This window comes from Cyphomyrmex costatus, unplaced genomic scaffold (assembly GCF_001594065.2).
Source record: "Cyphomyrmex costatus isolate MS0001 unplaced genomic scaffold, Ccosl1.0 scaffold214, whole genome shotgun sequence".
Classification (NCBI taxonomy): Eukaryota; Metazoa; Arthropoda; class Insecta; order Hymenoptera; family Formicidae; genus Cyphomyrmex; species Cyphomyrmex costatus.
The window spans coordinates 333,281-358,524 of record NW_017276192.1 but is presented as its reverse complement, the minus strand read 5'-3'; the positions used below and the strand labels follow the sequence as shown (position 1 = coordinate 358,524).

At 38.8% G+C, this 25,244-nt stretch overlaps 1 protein-coding gene across 1 annotated transcript in view; it reads left to right on the top strand.

Moving 5' to 3' along the window:
• Positions 1 to 22,035: 22,035 nt before the first annotated feature.
• The window catches only part of LOC108773545 (uncharacterized), a 178,723-nt gene continuing 175,514 nt past the window's right edge, over positions 22,036 to 25,244 (top strand). Inside the window, exon 1 of the mRNA XM_018539383.1 lies at positions 22,036 to 22,186. Coding sequence (XP_018394885.1) covers positions 22,036 to 22,186 — 151 coding nt within the window. The remainder of the gene's footprint in view (positions 22,187 to 25,244) is intronic.

Genomic DNA, 25,244 nt, shown 5'->3' with positions numbered 1-25,244 from the left:
TAATTTTCTGTTAATCACGTATTATAGTACACGATCATAATTTATTTATATTAGTAATTATCTTCCTGACTGATATTCTCTCAATATTACATGAGAAATATAAACATTAATTAATGTCCGCTGTTATAGATTTCGGGAGTAATTTATATATATATATTTTTTATATAAATACGTATATAATTTACTTTATTTACATAACGCAAGGCAGGGCTTTTAAAAGTCCTCTCCCTTCAATATAAAATTTTAGGAATAATTTATATAAATGAAATTACATACATATATTGTAGCAAGTGTATTTATACGTAATTCAATTTACCTAAAATTTATTATTCGCTCTTTTTAAAACAAGCTTTACTATGTCATGTATAATTGTCACTTGAGGTAAAAGTATCGATATATTGTATAAATATATGAACTGAGAGAATCAATTAAGTTGTTAAGGATTTCCACAAATAGCAATAATGTTGGTACGATTTGAGTCTCGTTTTGATTTCGTAACTATGCGCGGTGCTGCGATAGAAGGAGGAAATACGTTCGATAGGATAAGCAGCGACTACGAGTATACAATGGTGACTGGGAGCCTAGTGGGGTGTCGATTCGAAGGAGGAATCGCCCAAAGCAATCCGAACCCCTGCCGAATCCATGTAACAGATTCACTTACCTATTCGCCCCTACGTTTCCAGCCTCGATTTTACCCCCTCGGAATCCTTTGCGAGACTCGTCAGTGACGCTCAAATTGGCCCACTATTATTGCGCCATAGATGTCATCGGGCACATTCGTCACGAAAAGGAAATCTTTAACTTTCATTTCATATTTTGTCTCTACATCTTTTGGAGTGAAATGTCCATTCTTGAACAAGAGTTGCAGATTCTCACTCTTTATCGTAGTGAGATTACATTTTCTTTTTTTTTTTAGTAGAATGTCACTCTTTTGAAATAAAAGTCACTCTAAGGAATGTGTGTGTGTGAAGTCTCACTCTAAAGAAGAGTGAAAATCTGCTACTCTTGTTAGAAAGTGAAAATTTTTTACTTTAAAGGATTTAGAGAATTCTCTTAGGCTGCGTTCCATTTAACGCTCACAATGCTCGTGAAATCATTTTATTCTTTTTGTTTATCTAATGTCAAACAAGGAGAATGCTCAACCGATGCTTGTGAGCGTTGCAAGCGTTTAATGGAACGTATAGCCTTAGTCCTTTCTTTCTCTCTCTTTTTTTTCGAATTAGTGTGAATATTATATTATTTGCAATATTTATTTGTTGCTCGTCAAACATATTTGTTACCTACATGTATTAATTCTATATTGTAGAAATTTTATATTTCATTTTTCAGGACTTATTATTCAACAGTGCGAATACACAATCTTCAGTAAATAATTTTTTAATATTTTATGGATATTATCATAAAAAATTAACTGTGATAAATTTAATACAATAGTTGAAGATTTTATTTTCTGTAGCAATCTTATTTCAAAGCGATTGGTATAAAAGAATTGAAAATTGCGAACCACTGCCCCAGACTCGTGTCAAAAGAGACAGGCAGGTGCGGGAAAAAACGTAGTGAGAGTGAATGCAAAGGTTGAAGATAGCGTGAAGGTGGTGAAGATAGCATAAAGATGATGGAATCCAAGGTTCACAGCCCATGAATCGAATGCAGCCTCGGGATGTCGCTTGTAACGTGATGTGCGTCCTGTATATTTAGGATATATTTAAAGAAACCGGAACAAAAGAGTATGTCGCGTTTTCTTCACACTTACGCGTTATAAATATCAGCTCATCCCTGTCTGTTAAATATTATTGTCTATATAAACAAAGACAAATGATGCTTACAAGCGCAAACGGAACGCACTCTATAAGAGGAATAAAACGAAACAAAAAGGAATGAATGTGAGAAATTGGAAAAGAAAAGAAACTAGAAGTACAAATGCTGAGTGTGTATCGCGAGAAGTAGCGATAGAACCAGAAGAAAAAATAAATTCACGTACGAACCGAGAATCGGGGATAGGCAAGAATGGGACACGGGGAAATGAGAGCGACTGTGCGCTTTCCAACATGCGTTTCCGTTTCGAGAAAGGGAGGGAAAGAGAAAAAAGAAAGAAAGAAAGAAGAATGAGATCGCGCGACAAAGGGAGAGAGCGCGAAAGGGAAAAAGGAAATCGCGGGGGGAGGGGGGGGGCGATACGAGGGTAAGCAAAGATGTGATGAGAGAAGGAATACGACGTGAGAAAGAGAGAGAACGAATGCGAACTGATGCGTGTAAGGAGCGAAGGGAATGAAAGAGAGCTCGCGAGCTCGAGTGCGAAGACGAGATGCGGAGGCGGAAAGAGCGAGCGGGAAGCGGACGAGATGGGAAAGAGCGAGAAGCGTGGTAAGAGACCGGGAGAGAGGTATTCGACCCTCTATAGGGAAATATCCATAATGCGCATTTGCAATTTCAATGCCTCGCCGAACCCCGCCAAGTTGCCGAAGCGCAAGCCAGCAGCCTCAACCCTTCGTGCCAATCCGGAGCATCGCGGTTCTTCCCTCGTTCTACCTACCCCTCGTTGCCTCCGTCACGTCCCGGGTTTCTGCGCTCTTCTCCTCCCTGTGTCGTCTCCATCGCGGAATCCCATAACGCCTCGAGCAACCTCTTATGTGCAACAACCCAATCCACATACTCGAACGCGTCGCGCTTCTCCGCCCCCGCGATCAAATAGATTCCGTCCGTGTGTCGTTCCCCGGACTTTTGTTTTCCGATTTTTTCGCGATTGTCAAGCGTTGTCTCGCCACCTTATCGCCCTCTGATTCTCGTGGCGGGTTGGCGTACCGGTTGGTCGAATAAATTGAAAATCGACATCACCGGGATATCGACGGTGCGATAGAGACGTAATTCAATTGTCGAGACGTCTGAATATATAGGTACGAGCGGGAAATTCATGTGTGAGACACTCTGGCTTCGTTCGCCAATTAAATGATCGCGAATGGAAGTGGCGGAGTCGGGAAACGAAGCTCGAGACGAAATTCTCTTGCTTAGCATGCCGAGGGATCGTATAATGTTTTGGAAACCAAATATATATGCGGATTATCGTAACGTGGTACGGTGATAATAATAACTATAACAATAATCTTACCTGTGCCTGCAGTACTAAACCGCAATTGTTACGGGAGAGTAACGTTACTGGCTGAATTTTATCCTAGCTTTACATTGAGCCGAACTGTAAGCTCTAAAGGCGGAACTGCAGCATGCAGTAGCACAACTTTCGTATATTGTTCAACAGTTATGATTAATAAACAGGGAGCGAGTATAACGTGACCGAAATCATCGGTTTGATGAAATGAAACACGTAAACAGTCTGAGTATTATCCAAAACATTTCACGATCGCATTGACAAAATAATCAATCCACTCAACAATAGTCTCTTTGTCAATTTCTATATAACATAATTAATTTTGTAACAACTAGCTCTCTCTCTCTCTCTCTCTCTCTCTCTCTCTCTCTCTCTCTCTCTCTCTCTCTCTCTGTTTCCTAAATAAGACAACATACTGTGTTTACTTATTTCATAATGTTTACTTCTGTATCAAACAACAGCAAAATTTGTGCCGCGCTTTATTTATATGACTCTGTATATGTATACATGGGTCAAAATATTCGACTTACAAAGTAATAAACAACTAGCATCTGGTCGATATGGCCGACTATATTCCTTCCTCTAGACCAGTCATGTCAAATTCACTTTTTACGGAACGAAATAAAGTTGAGAGGACCGCACCCTATACATTCAAACTTTCCAATATTTTTCCCAACACATATCGCGTCGTCATATCTCGTGAGATATCGATACGTTTTGCGACAATGGAGCGAGGGTGGCAAATTGATGATAGGACTGTTCTACTTATATAATAATCGATCCGATTAATATATCTAAAGAATCATAGGCACGATGAGTAAAACGGGTGTCGGATGAGTAAAACGAGGCGATCGGATCGAGATAGACGGGGTCGACTATTCGAGAGTTAAAACGGGACGAAAATGAGATTCGAGCGTAACGACACATGACGGACAAAACGGAGCCGCCGAGCAAGCAGACAGCCAGGTGGCCGCGAGAGACATGAGACCACTTCACGAAGTGGCACGTAACACGCGCGCCGGCCATTTCGTATGGCCGAGCGGCGGGAGGTCGATAAATCTGACGTCGATTGAAATATTGCCTTCTTCGAAATCCCTCACGGCACCGATTCCGGCTCCCACATCTCTACCCTTCTTTCCCGCGTCCGCGTCCTTTCGTTCACCCCCTTCGCATTTCTCTATCTTTCTCGCCTTCTTCTCCACATTTCTTTTTTTCCCTTCCTTTTTTTTTCCGTCGCGTTTCCGCCTTTATTCCTTCAGCTTCTCTCTCTATCTTACTCTCTTTGATCCGACACATGTCTTTGTCTGTTGCCTCGTTTCCGTATTCCCTTTCTTGGCTTCTCTATTTATCACGTTCTCTTGCATTTTATTTCTCTCCTTCCCCCCCTCCCTACTTCCCTCTTTTCTGTCTCTGTCCTTTCATGTGACCCACGAAAAACGCATACGACAGGCCGAGAAAGAGGAAAATAAATTTCAAGGGGTGAAAAGTAACGACCGCGATATGAAGCTCGGTGAATTTCATTCTTTCGCCTCTTACAATAACTCTGCTAGCTTCTCTCTCTCTCTCTCTCTCTCTCTCTCTCTCTCCCTCCCCTATTTTTTCTTTTATTTTGTTGGAAGCTGCCGATACATTCATCGTCGAATATTTATTAGCTGTTAGTCATAGTACGTGTAAGATACTAAAAATGCGCGTGGCCACACACCCTTGGGATCCTGCCAGGATATTGTCTAACCGCAAATCCAATTATTCAGCTAACGAAGTAGATAATATGATAAAACCTTTCGAGACACCGGTCTCTGCGTATAACATGCAAATGTAACTTCCGCCCACTGACGTGAATCATTTATCTTCCTCCCTTAAAGTTTTTCCAAAGAAGATTCCCTCTGTTAATTGAGATTAAAAAATTGCTAAAGGATATTCATAAAATATACTCTGCCTGACTCTTAATTATTTTAAGATTAGTTAATATAATCTTAACAATGTTATTCTGCAGTAAATTGTATATTAGATATTCCAGAAAGTGACTGTTTACAAGTGATAAATATTATCTACATTAAATTAACGTAAGACTCTTACGTGTTACATTAAAGCACTTTTTAATAGTTTTTAATGTTCCGTGCTTAATCGGATTAAATGGATTACGAAAAATATGGATTATTAACTGACGATTTCGTTTAAGCTTTATTCACGGTGACGCGTTATAGCTTTTGATATTTGTGCTAATAAAATGGAAATTTTTTACTAAATCGCGACTGGACAATATGCGGGGATAATTAGTTTTTCCAAACATTTACATATTTTTCCCGTCGGCGCCTGATGAATTTTCCTCAGTCGACGCAGCTGCCGCGATTCGTTACTAATTGTATCCTGCGCGTCTCGTTGCCGCGAGCACGTGCCACTAATTAGCTTTTATGCCATAAAGCAGCTATATTTTATGGCCCCGGTAATTCCGACGCGAATTTTCAGCACTAATTACCGCGCGAGGCGGCACAAATCCACAATTGTGTCTGATTACATACGCTAAGGTTCTTCCTTTTAGCCCTTCCGTTTATGTATGCGTATGTGTGTCGCGTCGTCGCTGCACTATTGTTTATAATTGGAATGTCCTCTCTAATCGTTCACATTTTCCTTACTAAATCAATTTACTCGCGCACGAAGTGGCGCGAGCAAAATGAAGTTTTATCGCTATATACTGTCTTTCGGACTTGTGAGATTAACATCTCATTTTCATTTCGATATAATCAATAGAATTCTAAGCCCTCTCTTGTTTCCCCTTCCTCTTTAAGAGTTTTCTAAAGAATGATCTGGCGATTAAATTAAAAATTAATAATTGGCTGTCAAACTTTACAAACTTTAATATTTTATTAAATAATTAAGAACTTCGATGCGCCGATTATGCATATTATGAAGATGGATGTTTGAGATATAATTCAGTAAGATTTTCGTCGATTATTTTTCGACAGTAGACACGCCTTGCTGCCATGTGATTGATTATTGATTAAATCTGACTGGAAATAAACGGTTAAATAATACCAATTATTTCAGTCACTTCATTTAAGTTATTTGATCTTTCGGCGTTACTTTGGGTACACCTCGCTTTCTTTTTTTAACAGTTTTCTTTTAATGCTTAATAACTTTTATTAATAAAAATACACACATATTTGCTTAGTATATTTCCTAATGTCTATTTCGTTTGTAAACGAAACTAATTCTTTATGACATGTTCATTTTGAAAGTTGTAAGTAATCAAATTAGGTTAGATTGCTTGTATAAAATTGTGAACATACAAATTATAAAGAATTGAAAAAATCTTTCACTTTTAATCTTCTAACATTTAACTCTTCATCCTATGCGAATGACACACTTGATTGTGCCCAAGTCCTCCCTGTAATGTGGCTCTGAAAGAGTTAAGCGTTAAAAGATTAAATTTGAAAGATTTTCTTATTCATATATTCGTAAACATATTTGCATTTAGTATAAGTACGATCGTGTAATTGTCGGCGATTACATTGCACGCGTTCGCGAATATCTTCATCTTACATAGGTATCAGTCTAAATTCACAACTGATTCTTCGATTTGTGTAAATCGTGCGATCTACAAACGCAAAACGAATTAGGTATGTAAATCGCCGGGACTTACTGTATGTTTGGGAGGGAACTTGCGTTAGCGGAAGGCTAACCTCAGCACCTCCAGAGTTGCCTGTAGACTAGGTAGAAAGTTTCACCGAAGGGCGATCGATAAGAAAGAGTTATTAACGGCGTTTCCCGACGACTACAAACTCGTCGTCGGGAAAGTTAAAACATCGCGGTTACTACGCACGATTGATAATGGAAACGTTATTAATTGCTCCGCCGTCGTCGAGCCGTCGACGTTCGGGCTTACCATATGGCACTGATTAATTACTCTGACCGATATCGGCAGAGAGTCCGTGTTCGCCGTGTACTTTGCTGAACGGGATTAAGTTGGCAGTGCCAATAGTACGTACAAATTGCTCGTCCTTCCAACCTGCGCTGTATTTTACCTTTAATTGCGCCGGTATCGCTACCCGCTGTTTATTCGGGAATAACAACTTCGTCGGAATCGCGAAATCGAAAAGCGCCCGCGCGACGCTATTAGGAACGTTATACTATGCTTAAGATCCGCGAGCGAGTAAGTACGAGTAGTTGGAGCCGATAGCGAGTAGCGAAACAGCCGATTTGTGTCTTTCTATATGCAGTGACTCTCGACCATTATTATGGAACATTTTACCGGTTATTACAAAAGTTGGCGAAATTCTCATTTACAAACTTCGGAACTTTACGACAGGCAGTTTCGTTAACGGGATAGGACACACGTTCTCGCATACATACACACGCGCGCTCGTGCGAGTTACATGTTATTAATAAATTAGCTACATGCTTCGCCGATCGAAATTAGGTATACATAACAGAGCAGGTAAAAATACGAGCATGCACGAAAAGACGATTTTGCTGAAGTATCTAAAAATTTAGTTAAGTATAGTCCTGAAAATAATTTTGTTAGACTAATAAATAATTATCTAGAACGCTCTCAAGCTAGTGGCTAGAATGCCAAATTTTTTGCAGCAATGTTTGTCATCACTAAAGAAAAGAAAGAAGGATAAGAGACGAATAATCAAAAGATCATAAATAAAAATATTAAATGTTTTATTTTGTGTAAAAAAATCTTATGTTTCTTTTTATTTAACATCTTTTAATTACTCATTTTGGCCCTTTTTTTCTTTAATATTGTTTTTTTGCGTAAAAACGAGTTTTTATATTTCTAATCATTGTCTATTACTCATTATACTTTAGTCTTCTACATCATTATTTTGATAGCCTAATAAGATTAAATTCAGATTTGTATTTATTTAAATTTTTAGATACTTTAGTGTAGTGAAAAAGGAAGAAAAAATATCGCACACCCAAATCGTTCGTGATCTTCATGAAAGGTTTTAAAACAACTTAAAGAACTTTAAGAGATAGGACGAGGATGGAATTTGTGATGCTCGGCGATCATCTCATTATTGTCGTTAATTTAATATCCCCAATTGGGGAGGGAGGAGGGGTTGAAACGAGACGCGATGATGCGAGCAAACGATCGAGAGCAGGAAGGGAAACATCTGACTTGTTAATTTTTCCTGCATAAATTTCAGTCGCTTCCCGTGAGTTTTTAATTGATTCGACCGAGGCCTTACTGACAGGGTGAATTGCCGCTTCCCTTCGTCCGTTCGTACAACACTCGACGATCTCGTTTTTCATCATCGATCGTGGTTTCTCAAAGTCATGATGACCGCATTCTTACTCTTGTTACGACACGACGAGCGTGCGGAGAATTAATCGATTTCACGTGTCGCTCTAATCTTACAAAAATTCTTACGCCATGTTTTTTAAATGAAATGTATGACACGCATATATAGCTACGTACACAAATATAATACATACTATTAAGTTCATAATGCAACGTCGGGTTTTTCTTATTTTTTAACATATTATTTGTCTTTTATATACAATAAACGATGAAATTAATTTTTTTTTATATCAAATGAAGTATAGTGTGTAAATCAAATTGTGAATTAAAAAGTACTCGTATAAAAATAGAATTTAATGCAATAATCATCTAATGTACACAAACTAAGAAATAGATTAACTGCGTCAGAGTTATTAAATGATTTATCTTATTACAATCTTATTTTTGTGTAAATCTTATAAGATTGAAGCATTGCTACGTTAAAAGCATTTCGGATATTCTTATCTTTGAAATTAATAATTGTTAAAATAGAAATTAAATTTTGATTACAAATTATTAAATAAATAGTTTAAAGATTATTAAATCAAATGGTTTAATTGTAATGTTTGTAAGTGATGACCTGATTTATACTTAAAATAATATTATTTTGACAATTTATCTTATTTTTGTTATTTCATCAATAATAACTACATAATGATTTAGTCACGAAACAATTAGTTTTAAGAGTTATGTGTTTCAAATTGGAACAAATTCTACATTTATTTATAATCTTAAAATATGTGTGACGGTATATTCACCGTTTCGTTAAAAAAAAAAGAAATAAAATAAAAAAAACAAAATAAAAATTTATCTGCACAACATAGTCCACTCCTGCGTTGCATATTGTTGTCTATTTTCAACGTTTTGCAAATTTTATTCATATTTTATATACATATATGGAAAGCATTAATAAAAAAAATCACACTTTTCATATATTTTATTGATTGTAAGAGGAGAATTTAAAGCACTTCAAATGTAAACGAATAAATAAAAAAAATTCGATGAAACTGAAGTTACATGTATGATGTGTGATATCATAAAGCGTTGATAAAATTATTGCGGCTATTAAACGAGCCAATTTATTGCGGCCATGCCTGTGCTTCAGACGCCTCTCTCTTGTGATGGGGTTATTATTTTTCCGCCAATATGAGTGGCGTACGGTACGGAAAGAACTCTTGAGGCACCACGAAGGATACGAAGAGGGTTCAGTAAGTCTAATTAGAGCGTGGCACTGAGTATTAGGAGGGTGACAAAATAAGTGGAGATCAGGTCGAAGGGTGTAGAAAAGAAAACAGCACGGAAATTCGAAATATGCAGTAGTACACGTATTTGACTTTTTCGCAAGCGCATTCTTTGCACGCGTCCTATTTTTCTCGAGAGTATTACAATCTATCGAGCGTGGAATTTCGAATTCTCGAATGAGGAGCGTTTCAAAAAATAACTCTTTTTTTTTAACCCTCTTTTTTTGCGCCAGTGTCGTCTGTTGAGAACCATTTTCATAAATACCTGTATTGAAAATAATTTTTATGTTAGAATTGTGATTGATTAGGTCAAATGACGAATATACGTGTATCATTTTTATGAAAATTTGAAAAAATGTACATTTTCTAGTAGAGTGTACTTTTAGTATTTCCATACTTTATTTAATATTGAATTGATATTGTATATCATTACATAATAAATATATAATTACATATGATTTTGAAATTTGGGATACAAAAGAATAAAAAATAACTTATACTTTTATTTTTTTTATTGATAAAATAGAAAATATATATTTTTATTCTTCTTTAATCCGTTATTATACTAAAATTGCTTTCTAAGAGAGGTTCGGAAACATTGGAGCTCATTTTCAGGAAAACTTTATTTTCAGAGTTGTGTTATTGTTGTAACAAAAATAAGCGATGTACAAAGATATGTAATTAATAGAAACATTGATAAAATTGTGCAAAGTGTACGTTAGAGAACAATCCAAGTATTAACTCAGATCAAAACAATTTGTATAAACGTACATATTAATTTTTATTACAAATATTCAACATATGTTATATATATGTATATAAACATATTTACACACATAGATAAGCACACAGGAGGGAGCTTCCGTTCTTGTGTGTCGCGAGTGTACGCGATGAAAATTGAAATACCGCCATGTTACACAGTCGCCGACCGACGTTATTACTCGCGTTATCGAGTTCATTAAAATTAAAATTAAACTGCGGCGCGGCAATGTTATTTTGAAAAACGACGAGGCCGCGTCCGGTCGAGGCGCAGTCGTTGTGCCGCGCGCAATACCGTTTTCGTGGGCACGATGCTGGGAAAATATCGGGTCGAAATATCTTTTGGACGAAAAAGTTACGAGTTTTCAATTAAGCGTGTCTACATTGTTCGCTAGTTCATTATGTATCGATCGATCGGCACCGTTTGCTCGCCGTTACTGGCCGTTATAAACTTTTCAATTTACGAATGAACGGCGAAATATTACTCGGCACACAGACGATAGGAACAGGAAAAAAGGCAGGGGCCTCTCCTCTTTTACCTCGTAAAAGGGAATCTCCCAAGAGTACGTCGAACGAATATCTCTCGCTCTCTTCCTTCCTCAGCCTTCGTAACCTGTCTAGGCGTCAAAAAAAGCTGAGGAGGCGACGGAAGAGGAGGCGGAGGATCAAGAAATAGTAGGGAAAAGGGCAATTCGTTTTCATTACCCATCCCACCGTAGCAGCAACTTCGATGCTGCCCGTAACGCACAAATTTACATCAACCTCTCGGCCGTAGTATCTTTCGCCGCCTTGTCCTATGAAGATCGCAGGAAGCGAAGACGGAAGGCGAGAAGAAAGCGCGGAAAGGTACAGCGGGCTGCTGATTTCTTTTTATCAGCCTCCGTAACTTTGATATCGTCCTTTGCACGAGCTTCATTTATTAACGAGCTTGGGAATATTCGCTCGTCCAGGCCAGGTTGCCGGCATAATCAGGGGATAATTTCATTAGTCTGAATTATGAATTTCTATTAATGCGTCTGGCGGAGCCTATCTAGAGCGCAATCTCTCTCTCTCTCTCTCTCTCTCTCTCTCTCTCTCTCTCTTCGGGTCGAGTCACGCCAAGCTCTACTCGGTTCATTATCGGAATTTATGAGGCGTAAAAGTATCGCCATTCACAAAGAGGACCCGCGATGGTCCTGTCAAAAAAAAAAGACGGAAAAAAAAGAAAAGTACGTGAAAGTTTATTCATCCGCACGCGTGCGATGGCGTCAAAAGCGAGATTGTAAAATATTAATAGACACGTCATGGCGTCTCGTCGTGTAACGTCGACCATGCCGTAATCGGAAAAATGATCGCATTAGGTTCAATTACGTTTTCCATTTAGCGTTGGAGGGGTTTTAACGGGGATTGAGAGGGAGAAGGCGAAAAAACACACTGAGGCTTTTCGACAAACGAGACTTTCGATGTCTACCTGAGTAGACGCGGACCCTCCGTGTTTCGTTCCGCGGGAGCGTGTCTGTACGGCTGGGGGAGAGGATGGAAAAGGGCGGGCCGTGGAAGAAGAGCGATTCGTTTTCATTACCAGGGCCGTAGCAAGTTCCAACGGATCGGTATAGGAGGTTGCTCCGGGTATGGCGGTCCGGGGGTTTGCTAGATGGCTGGGCGACTAGATGGCTGCCTAGCTCTCGTCGGCTGACTGGCTGGAGCGGTTCACGGGAGAATTCCACTTGGTGAGTAAGTACGGGAAGAACGCGAGTTGTAGTAGCGGAGGTATCAACGGAGTTCCGCAGAGATACGTGTGTTTCGTGCGCCCGTGCGACTGTGCGCGTGTAGACACGCTGCGAAGCTACGCGCGGCTCGAGGTGAATCGGACGTGAGGAGGGGGGGGTGGGGGGGGGGGGGGGGGGGGGGGAGGTTATACCTAAACGAACGTGGCAATGTCGACGAGTAGCGGTTGAGGCAGTGGTTTCCAAATCATCCCGACCTTCTCTTTCTCCCGGGAGAACCTTAATCAAATTTAAATACTTTCGCGCCGTCCTAACTGCGTGGAGAGATGGCAGGTGGATGTCGAATTTTGAAACCGTCGGCTTACTTGATTAAAAGTTTGAGCGTACGAGATATATTGTTGCTTCTCATCGGATCTTTACGTTTACTTACTGGCAGTTGCGCGTATCAGTTATTACGAATTGAAATTGTATATAATAATATAATATGGAGAATAAAGATGAAAGACACACAACTCCATTGTCACATTATATATTGGGCGACATAACAAGCTTTACGAGATTTGCTGTCCTAAATCACACTCCACACTAGTATTGTTCTCTGTACAAATTGTTGCGAATAACACATTTGTGATAGTATTCATGTTACGTAAATTCATATTGAAACTAGCGTTACTGTGACGTGTGAATTACACAATTAACATAAATTAATATTTATAGAAAAACATTTATTATTCTCGATAGATGCAGTTATAAACGTACTTTTTAAGACTCACGATTCACAGTTACGGAGTTATAATACGTCAGACACACTTACAATCGTTCAAACTCATATATCGGATTGTGAAAACCACTGCTGTACAGGGTGATATCCACAGTTCAAGCGTACCTCGAGCAATCCTACAGTCCGACCATCAGCAAGAGGTGGGCCAGTGTTGGAGAGGGTCGGGAGTTCGCAGTCGCGGGGGTGTAAGTGCTGTTTCGTGTACGACCAACCCTACCACTCACACCATGGCAGATCTCTTCCCGCACCCTCTCCATCGGAGCCATGGAAAACCAGTGGAGTGAAACAGCGCAACGCACGCACGCACGCACGCACGCACACACACACATACACGCGCGCGTACGCACGCACGCGCACACGCACGCACACACATACACACACACAGTTTCTCTCGTTCTCTCTTCTTTTCCTTGTCTCTGTCTCTCCTCCTCCTCTCCTCTTTCTCTCTTCGCTTCTCAACGATCTCGCGTTAGGTACCGACGACGAGGATAGTTTGCGAAGGGAGCCCTTTCTTCCTTTCTTGAACAAGCACGGTTCCGGACCCGCCCTTCCTTCATGATTGTTCCTTCATCTTTCTGCTTTTGCTGCACTTGAAGGACCCGCCGCCCGCCTCTATACGTCCCTCTTCAGTCTTCTGTCCTCATTTTACGTTTTCGACCAGGACCGGAGGTGATTACTCGCGTATATAGCATTGAGAGATTTTCGCCCTCCGAGAACGATACTGAAACCGCTACTCCTTTGAGCCTTTATTTCAGCTTATTGATATTTCGCTTCTCTTCTTTGTTTTTGTCTTTTTCCTGCTTCGCGTCTCTTGATCCAAACCGGATATTTACGTCGGTTACTTAAGTTGCCTTCCTCGAGAAGATTAGAGACCACCTTGTCATGATTTTGCCAGCGCGCGCCTCTGAAAATAATTCCGTACCTCTTTCTGGCTAAATGAAATTAGCACTCCTTTATTATGTATCACATTTATTCTTTTTTGTTCATTTTTCTGAAATATTATTTAATATATCTTATCTCTCAAGGTTGAGAAAGGTTTTTATTAATCAATATCTCTTATTGCTAGAGCTCACTCCCGTTTTCTCTTTTGGCAGAGCATCAGGCACACTCATTCGGGGCGTAAGCCAGCCTTCGACCGCTAGAGATATGTTTGAACTTTACAATAGAATGAAGGTGGTGATCGATATGTTTGTCGAGTTTGCGAGTATGTTGGAGTCTTTCCACAAAGGGACTGTTTCTATTCCCGGAGAGGCGATTGTTTCTGCGTCCCTTCATATATGTTTCAGAAAATCATAAATGAGGAGGAGGTTGGCTGAAGTTATAGAATGATGCTCCGTGTAATCGCCACTGCAGGAAGGGAGCAATTTTTAACACATCGCTCTCCCGCGTAACGAGAACGATCATCGGTAAATCCGCATCTCACCCTCAGAGCATTCCCCTTCTCGCGTTGTTTTTATCCGCTTGAACGAAGCGATAACGGACGAGAAACGTAAAAGTCATCTTTGCCAAGCCGGCTCTGATCTTCAACGATACGCCGACCGCGGACGAGGTACTTCGATAGCTCGATCCGCTCGTTGAGTTTCTTCCTTATGGACTTTTCAAATAAAACACCCGCGACAACTTGACGCTCGGTTTCGTGGGACAAATGTCGCGACTTCTCTGGTCGAGTGTTTTCATCGGGGCGATGAGAAAATTGTTACTCATGGTTGCCGATGGTCGCGCGAGTACACCGTTTGTCGAGTTTTTCACTTTCTTGCTATTTCCTCTTGTCGATCTCTTATCTACACGACAAATGTTATTGCCATTCTTAACGCACGCAATGTATCCACACATAGTACAATTTAACACGTGAACCACCGATGGTATTCCGCTAGAACTGTCGAAGGTGCCAATTTAGTAATTTCCTATTCTTATTTTCAGTTAGTAAAAAATTATTTTAATTTTATTTGTCTTATTAGAATTATTTTTGTATTACGTATCCACATATTTTCTATATTTATACTCATATTTCTAATGTTTAATACAAAAAAGAGAAAAATGGAAATAATTAGGGGAGCCTAAATAATACTATATGGCGGTTCTAATGTTAAACGTCGTAATTTTGAATAGTTAATAATTTACCTGATAGACCAACAAGATTGCCAATTACTTATTTTCTATTTATAAATAAATTTAAATAGATTAAAAAAATTTTTATTATTTGATTTAATTGTTTCGTCCTTCATACATAGCTTCATAGATAATTGTTTATTAATTTACTTAATGTAATTAAATATTTATCTCGTTATTTATGATAGTAATATTTTGCGAAATTTAGAGTATGGCCAATTTGACGATATCTAATATTTCTAATTTTAATTATAAATACTTTTTTTGCAAACATTTTTACGGAATTTTTTGATAATCTAATTCTGGATTAAAATTAATACTGACATACAATTACATGTGTACATAAATTGATATTAGTAAGGACGATCCGGTCTCATCCGAGTGCTCCAAATGGTAGTAAACTGGAGAATCAATTCGCAGTCGAGTTAATAGCAGGTTACGATGGTCAGACTAATTCTAGGTAAGGGCAAGCGTGGTCAATCCCATGGTGAACATCCGGCAGTCCAAACTCCAAAATGTGGGACTTGGGGCCAGGAGGAGGGTAATCGGATCATGCACCGGGTGTTCGCTTTGAGAGAGTCTTTAATGATCACACTCGGGTCAAGCTGTTAGTGCCACATGTGGAGAAGGTGAAACGCATAATATATAAAACACGAAGGATATTGTACCGATTGATGAAGAGATTAACTTAAAAACTATTAGCGAGATCGTTTTGATAAGAAAGTCTTGTTAAAATTCTTTCTATACAACCGAATTTTTAATTTTTCCTCCAATTTAAAAGGCAAACAAACTTTCCATCGAAAATTTACTCTATTCGTAACGAAAAAAATTACGTCATCTTCGTATAAGGATTTATTTTCTTTTATCGTTTCATTCCCAGAGAATTTTTCTCTCGTGATTTGATGAAGTTCGACTTATTCTATCGTAATTTTGACAAACCTGTCAATCTGACCGAAATATCGGTTTTATTTTCTTTGCAAACAGTGCTTTTCGTATATTTCGCATTAGATCTATATTTCGATTTGCTGGACAAGCTGTTCAATATGAAAATAACTTCAAAAGCTTTGCAGCAAAAGCTTTTCTAGAAATATTGTAAATAAAATTCTGTCCCTGTAAAATGTAATCCCAAAAAAGTAATCTAAAGTAAATTGCAATCTACGTTAAATGTTTTCCAGTATGACTCACTACACGTTTTATCAAAGAAGTGAATTTTTCAATTCAGGAACAAGAACTTTAAACATGTCAATCAGTTCTACATCATGTAAATGCTTGCATTAATTATGATTAAAAAACGTTTATATACTATTAACATCGAAGTTTATTAGTTGCTGTTTCTTTATTAGTCAGTTAAATAAATCCAATTAAGTAAAACAAATTCTATTTCCAGCTAAAGCAGATCTTAGTGCATAAATATTTCGATGTGATTTTACATATATATAATCTAATTCTGCAAATCGCATATCGAAAACTTTGATTGAAAAAGATACGTGGATATCATGTAAAAATAGAATTTTTCTTTTACTTAATTAGATTTATTCTTATTGGTCCAATTTCGAATACTAATTAGTTAAATAATATTAAAGATAATGATCACGTACGCATACATATATATTATATTTAGATTACGTGTAAAAGTTTATTGTGGGCGAAATTTTATAAACACGCGTGGGTTATAAATACGCGTGCGTAATGGAAAACACGCAGGACACATTTTTATTTTTTTGTTTTCCTTTTATATAGCAATTGACGTTAGGGCATTTTTATTTACGACAGCTATACATTTCTAGAGCGTAAAGCTCCGGGGCTATATAGATTATCGCTTTGCTAGCTCCGCATTTAAAACCGTGCCGTGTTTCTGTGCGTGCCTCGACTACAGGATTTGATGTCAAAGTTATATCCAGGACGTTAACGAGACGTATGTACGAGCCAAACGATCGCCTACGTGGCATTCACCTAGTAATTTAGCTAACTTCCGTGTTATTTATCGGCTTCTCCATACGTATGCATTTTGATTTTCCGCACACACGGCTCACGTATCCACTGATTTCATTGCCCTCCATTAATCAAGTTACGATCACGGTACTTGGCGAAGGTATGTTTTCTTCTTCATTACTTGGGGCAGAGTGATAGGTACGAAAAGGAGAGAGAGAAAGGGAGATGAATAAATATTCGTAGAAACGTTAGATACATTATTAACCTCAGCTCACGTTACTTCGTCGAGAGCTCGTGCGAAGACGAACTTAGCGCGTTTTGCTGCCGTATAATCATGTTCTTGCAGAGCGTGATATAAAGTAATTTTCTCTCTATGAGCCTATATAGGTTTTTTTTTAACATCAAAGAACTGGTTTTAAACTGCAGCATTATACGTACGAGAAACCTCTAACTTCTTGTTGCTCATATAGGAGTACACGTACATCGTTTCGAACATGAACACTATACGTCGCGTCGTCCAGACGGAACTGGAGGCGTGAACGAGGGGAGGGGGGGGGAGGGGGCAGTTTGCGAAAAGTTAAAATTAATATCAAACGTCAAGTTTGGCAAAAGGAGTCTCAGCTTGAGTTCCGAAAAGAATTGCGCGGGTTCTTCAAGTAACTTTGGTAAAGCCGGAAAACTTGAGTCGATTCATTAGCTCTTACCGCAAATTCGCGGTGGTCGTCAGGTGGACATTCATCGAAGGGTTTAAATCGCGTTGGGTTAACCCCTCTCGCTACCACCACCGCCACGCCACCGTCACCGCTGCCGCTGCTGCGGTTCCGCATCGCGCGCGTCCTCCGGGGGAAACGGGTGGGAGGGCAGCGGATTAAGTCGGGTTCGGTGATAAGTGGTCGCGGTACCCGGTCGGAAACTCTAATTAATACCTCGACGCTTCGTTTGAGCCCGTGACTTACGGGCCTGTCGACCGGGCGCGGAATTACGACCGAACTACTGCGGCGCGCAGCGCAGGCAGCTCCGCCGTTGTCCTTCAGGGGCGGCACGGTCATTTGTTATAGTGAGAGGGCCAGAAGGGAATCGTAGGAGGGAACATCAGGAACTGGGAGAACAAGCAGGCACTGAGTTTGCCGCCTTCGGCACGCCAGAATTCAATCGACATACGTTCAACGTCTCGATGCTGCCGCCGCGCCGCGCCGTTGCCACCTACATAATGTCGAGTTTAACGAGTCGACAAGTAATATCGATCAGTCGGTTACGTTAATTGTACGTTTGGACGGACAATACTATTACCTTCTAGCGAGAGAATCGTGGGAACGTGAGGATTTGCAGGCCGGGAATCGTGAATTTTCGGTGACCGCGAATCCATAAAATCAAATCGTGTGAATTATACCGATTCGAACGGCTAGACTATGTGGAAATTGATAATGTTTCATAAAATATTCATGTATTCGCAAATATATGTAATGCTTTTTATTATAAAGTTAGATAGAAACGTTTAGGATAAATTCTCTCACTATCGATGCAAACTTATTATATTTAATGTCATTTATTATTGAAATTTTTAGAGCTATGTATATGTGAGAAGATTTTTTAATAAATCTTAACCCTCTAAAAACGGCGTCTTCTTGTCATTACAATGAACAATTTTTTTTACTGTTTTTCTCAAAATGATTTGTAATAAAGAATCTATTGATATTTATGCTACCGATGTATAGCTTTTCTATATTTTAGTATTCTCTTTCTCTCTCTTTCTCTCTCAATACGTAATCTACATTTCTGTTTTTATTTATTAAGAATAACTAATTTACACACACTATTAATTTCACAAGTCAAATTATACTTAATTTGAATTAATTTTCATCATTTTTGTAGGTCGCCACCGTTCCTACTCAATGTCATTTAATTTAACTAAAACAATAAAGTTAAACAATATTAATTTTAAAATCAAGGAATGTATTAAATTAAGCTCAATTTAGTTCATTATGTACTAAGTGCATACGTTAATATCAACGTTGTTTGCTTTGAAACTAACTACTGACATGGATCGATTTAGATTCTATATACATGAAAGTTAAAAATAATAATATTATTTAACTCAAGAGATTGGATTGCTATTGCTTCTTTGATCTTTGACAGTACCGATCCCCCGAATTTACCTTGAAGTTACAGTCCTCACCTCTAGAGGATTAAGAATGTATATTACACGTATTTTTTAACGAAATCAAAAATTACGAAGAAATTACGAATTTTTTTACATCGGATTAGACAATAATACAAAAAGTTTAACTGCAACTTAGAACTTGAATAAAAAATTATTTCTATAAAAAGTAGAAATGTTTTTAAGAAATTATTTGAAAAAATGAAACAATAATTTATGTAACCTGTAATATTGTGTAATATTGACTTTATTGATCTCTTTGATATGTATATAAAAATTATTTTTATCCAATTCTAGTCAGTTTTTGTAGAAACTGTATACCTGATACAACCTTAAAATGTAAAAATCCGTATTTAGACAACTAGAGAAATTATAGGAATTAGGTATATGAGAATTGTACGATAAAGTTTCTTTTATAGCTTTCTTTTTCCATGTTCCTTTAAAGAAAATGTAAAAAGTGCGCTGATTCAGATTAATAGACTAGGTGACGCTGGAGAACAGTATTAGAAACCGCGCGTGAAGAAGAATGAGTTTTCGTAAGATTTCTCCATTAAGTTTGACTGTCTCGTTTCTGAGTGAACGCGGATAGAACGGTGAGCCTTCCGTTTCCCTGATAACCCCCTTTCTTCAAAGTAGACTAAAAAGAAAGAAATTAAAAAGAATTCATTGCGCCGCACGCACTTGCGCGTTTTATTACGTCCGTCTGAAAATATTCGCGCGCAGCGAATAAAAAATGATCCCTCCACGTTTACTCTCTCACTTCTCGCCCCCAAAAACTTCGCTTTTATCATCGTTCCTTTTTTTTTTATGCTCCACCTGCTGCAAAATTCCAAGCGACCGAGCGAGTGTCCGTTCGCCGTAATAGACGTCGCGCTCCAACGTACAGCTACATCGTGGCGGCGACGACGCCTCGCAAATGGCTCATTGTAATGGAAGAAAAGACGACAAACGCCGCTGAATAAAGAGCACGGTCAGAAGTGGATGGACAAAGTCACACGACGCGCGCGCTGAGTGCGCGAAGGGGGTTGCATTCCTGGAAAAATTTCCATCGCTCCGGCCTCTCACAGTCGCTCACACACTATTTTCTTCATCTAGCCTGTCTACCGGACCACTTTTGCCCGTTTTTTTTCCTCGCTCTTCTCTCTTCGCGGCTGCTTCGAAGTTTCCGTAATCAGATGCGCGCTATAATTTAATTCTACGCAGGAAGGGAATAAAAACGCGCCATCCGCCAAGAGAGCGCGCGTAATAAGTTGATGGCAGGCTGCGTTAAACAAATGGACAATTTGATCATACATTTTCTCTCCCTCTCACCTATTCTTCTTTATTATGTTGTTTTTTTCGCATTCATGCTAATTTCTAAACGAGCGAATGTGATATGTTACCGCGAAAGTAATTGGGAAGGCTAATTTGCAACGATCTTATTTTTGATGATGAAGAGTCTTAGATAGGGTGGAAGAGGGGGGTGGATAAGATCAAACCGGGGGGCGGCTGAGTAAGTAGAAATGCAAACACGAACGATAAATGTGCCGGAGTTGCACGATACTTCTTCTCTTCGTTGTCGTCCTTTTTTTCCTCCCGTCTGTCCCGTCGTTACTGGCAAAATACCGTCAGCCAATTCAGCATCCAACTTTCACGACGCTGAAGAATCGTATTCCAGCGAAGTTCCATAAATAACGTCCTAACGGAAAAAATGGAGGAAGTAAAAAGAGGACGGCGGGGAAACGAAGGAAAGCGGCGAGAGCTAGCGAAGATCGTTTATGCGAACCAGCGAAGGGCCATAAAAAATGTCTTCTTTTCTTCTGTCGTTATAGTCATAAGTCTCCTTACTTACTTCGCTTACTTCCTATCGTTTTATTCCCACATTTTTTTTTTACTTTTATTATTTTGCCTTTATTTTCGCGAGCCACACAGAATTTTAAATCTAATTAACTCGACATTTCTATTGACAACGATCTTTTTTTTTATCGGGATGTAGACATTTTTTTTTTTCGTTTTTTTTTGTTTGCCAGATAAATTTTTATTTGTTTGCTCCAGAACATCAAAAGTGATTAACAGATAAAATTCTTTTTAGAAAAGATAAGCAAAAATTGTTTCTGTAAAGAAAAATAACTCTGCAGAAGTCAACGATAAAAATATAAACATTTTTTTCTCTTTGTTTCTTGTTTGTAAGATATACTATTGTTTTTTTGTTTTAGAACATGAAAAGTGATTGAGAGACAAAATTCTTCTCGGAAAGCAAGAATTCTTTTCACAGAGATTAACAATCAAAATATATCCTATTTATTAATCCGTCAATTTAGCATTTCTTCTTATCTTCATTATCACTTTTTATATATCTATTCATTTTGTAGTAAAATCCTCTTTTTATTTCGAAAAAAGACAATCACAGAGATTAATGATAAAAATTTAAGCCATTATCTTCAGCATTTGTTCTTATCTTCATTATTACTTTTTATATATTCAATTTATAATAAAATCCTCTTTTATTTCCACCATTTATTACGAAACTAGTTACGTGGAGACAGTATGTCTCACTTCGAAAAGCGATGATAGCGGAACGATCGCTCACGGATAGATGCAGTACAAAAAGACGGAAGTGGTCAAAGCATAATCCTCCTCCGAAGCCGACAAGCGAAATTGTTCGAACGCCGTGCGGCTTCAGTGTCTGCTTTCTCAGAAGCCGGCTGGCCTTCCGACCTGGCTGACGCAAGATCCAGAGGTGGCGGTTAGATGCGGCTCGCCGATTAAGACGTCGATAAATAATATTAATTGCTGGCCAACCCTGGGCCGAAACCGCCTCCCACGGTCGAAAGGGACGGTCGAAGCGGGGAGGGGGCGACGTGTTGCGTTTAATCAATACCCACGTAATGCTGCGGATGGATGATGGCGGTGGTGGTGGTGGCGGCGGCGGCGGCGGCGGCGGCGGCGGCGGCGGCGGCGACGGTGGCGGAGGTTGCCGATGGTGGTAGTGACGGAGAGTGGCGAATGGTTGTCGAGGGGGGTGGTGCGGGCGACAGCGGCGATGGGTGATAGTAGTGGTGCTGGTGATGGTGGTGGTAGTGTGGTGTCGGTAGTAGCTGCTAGCGATGGTGTTGCTGTAAGTTTATTACGTAAGGCAGGTCTACTCGACACGGCGAACGCAGCCGGGCCGCTCCGAGTTGTGTAATTAAAATTAATAATTCCACGACCTCGATGCAGCCTCGTCAGACGACTCTATTTGCCACCCCCGCCCGTTCACTCACCGCGACTTCGTACCTTCCTACCGTTCTTCTCGCACCCTCTCCCGCCCTCCCCCTCCCTCGTAGTCGCCCCATTTACTGCACCCTTCTTCTTAATGCTCCCGATCGCCGTCGGAACTCGTGTTGGTATCTCCTCTTCGGGACGGGACGCGGCGTGCTGCGGATAATGATACGAATGCACTTAACGCGGCGATAACTACCGGGATGATAATGAATTTTATCGTTCTCCGAGAGAGATTGTTTGCGGACTTTCATTACGGTTTTTAGGCGTGGCAATTATCCCGCTCGCAATGGACGTCGCGGTCGTGGCTTTTTCCCCCTTCGTTGCATTCGTATAAAGTGATGTAACTATTACAAAGCTCGCGATAATGAAGGAGAGAAAATAGAGTGGCCCAGTGAAGCGCTTCTTTTCAACTTCAAATGCTACAAACGACATTAAAAAAGAAAATTGTAATTGTTTTAATATCAAAATACAGATAACGTCTTGTATTACTATTGTAAACACATTATATTTAGTAATTATTATTTTATATTTTGGCACGAATAACCGTTGTGGCTCACATTCGTAATTTGAATTGATCTGTGATTTATTCTCGGAGTCAAAAAATATACAAATTTTTATACGAAAATATGGACTACCTACTTATGAAATATGAATATATTTATGCATGTAATATTTTTGACACACAAATGGAAAGATAAAGAGTGCTTTCCATTTAATGGCACAAGTCGATACGAATGTTCTATCTTTCTTGCCATTCAATGGAATAATAAAAATAGAACGATTCTTGTGTCAACTTGTGTCACTAAATGGAAGGCACCCAAAAAGACCATGTTTAAACTATAAATTATGATATAGATCTGAAAATAATTTTGTTGAATACAATTATGTTGGAAACTAATAAATGATAAGCAATGTTGCAAAAAGTTTTGATATTCTAGAGAACAATCAGTTTGAGTTTCCGACATAATTATTTTGATGATATATCCAACTAAATTGTTTTCAGATCTGCGTGTATTTAGCAAAATTTTAGATTTTCCATCACAAAACTGTTCTTTCTAGGTGAAGACCTATTTTCAGAGTTACAGATTTGATATTAGTTAAATTAAGTCCACTTAAGACTTGAGTCCATTTAAGGATTAAATGAAATTGTATTTTAGTGTTGCTGCAAAATCAATACTAAAATAAACACACGTGATATAAGGTAGTTTCAACTTATAAATATGTTTTCATATAGCAATGACAGAGGCTAATTGATGATATCCATAAGCGATCTCTTTGATTTGCGAATTTGCTGATTCGAGATAGTTATTTACGGAACAGACTTTGTTATTCTCTCGTGAGATCTTATAATAGAGTTTGGCTACGGTTTCAGTAAAATTCTATGCGATAGAGAAAGATATATGTATGTACATTTTCTTGTATGTATATTTCACTCTGTAACCTATATATATAATATGTTTATATAATCTCTATTTTAACTTATGTTGTTCCACTCTATAACCTTAATTAAATTATAGAGATGAATACGTTAGAGAGTGAGATAAAAAAAACATAAAAAGATACTATGTATATATTCTATACAGCATAGATTAGTCCAGTAATATCGCAGCAATAATATTGCAATGTTTCAATAATATTATAGTAACATTGAAAATGTTATAGCAATATTTCTGTATATGGATGTGTAGTGATGTATCTTTTTCTCTTGTATAGGATTTTTGCAGAATCGTTTGTGGCTGGACTCGATTATAGGATCTCTGGTCGTGAAGAATGGATAGAGATTTGTAAAGATTGTTTGCGATAGACCGCAACTCGTTGGTGCACTGTGTACTGTTCTATTCGCGGGTCACGACGCGGAACGGGCGGGCGCGATTATAAACCTTTAGACGTGTTCGCCCAGTTCATTTCTTCTATAATTGCCCCTCGTTATTCTGCCCGTCGTCGTAAATTTGACGATGCGTACGTGCGTTATGCGCACATATCGACATTCGCAAATCATAGTAGCGATTCTACGGTCGATGAATGTACTCGAGATGAGTACTTGAGCAGAAACGAGTACTCGCACCCGCGGCGACGACGACGCGACGACGACGCGACGCGACGCGAACTCAAAAGCACTCCAACGAGCGCTTTCTTTTTCCGTCAGCAGTCGCTGCGACAACAACTAGCGCAGTAATGGAGTGACAATTGCACTCCGGGATGGATTTTAGTCAATGGATGTTGAGCGCGATGTGCTGCGACGAATAGACCGTCTAGTAGCGAATATTGTGAGGTGCAACTTCGCTTCGTGACAGCTGCAAGTTGCGAGTTGCAAACATTGACTGTAAGCAAATGCAGTTTGAAACTCGCTAATTTTAGTTAAAATTGAGAAATATCATAAATAATAATTGTTTGCACTATAAAAAATTTAAATGTGAATTTAACGTCATACGGTGTTTATATAATTTTAACTACGTTTATATTGATTTAAAACTCATGGTGTTCAATCCACACCATTTAATATTGATAATATCAACATCAACATAGTGCAATGCTGCATAGTGTTAAATCCATAAATATTTATTTACCGAGAGAAGAAAATGGTTGCAATTACCATAATTTAACTATAATTTATAGTCATTTTTTTGCAGGGACAACTATATATATGTAACTTTTCATTAAATACGATTAACTATGTTTTAACAGGGATTATTTACATAATTAGCCGAAACATTGCAAAAATGTTTCTCACACCGTTTTTTTGTCTAACAATAAAACAATCTGTAGGAAGCAAGGAATCGTACGTGAGTCATAAAAATGTTAACAGACATGGGTAGACTCACCGAGCCATTTATTGGCGTCTGTATACACTCTGTTATCGCCAATAAATGATTTTACGAGCATTTATCGCGATACTTTGCCCGCACCCCTGTTGTGTCAGTCGAC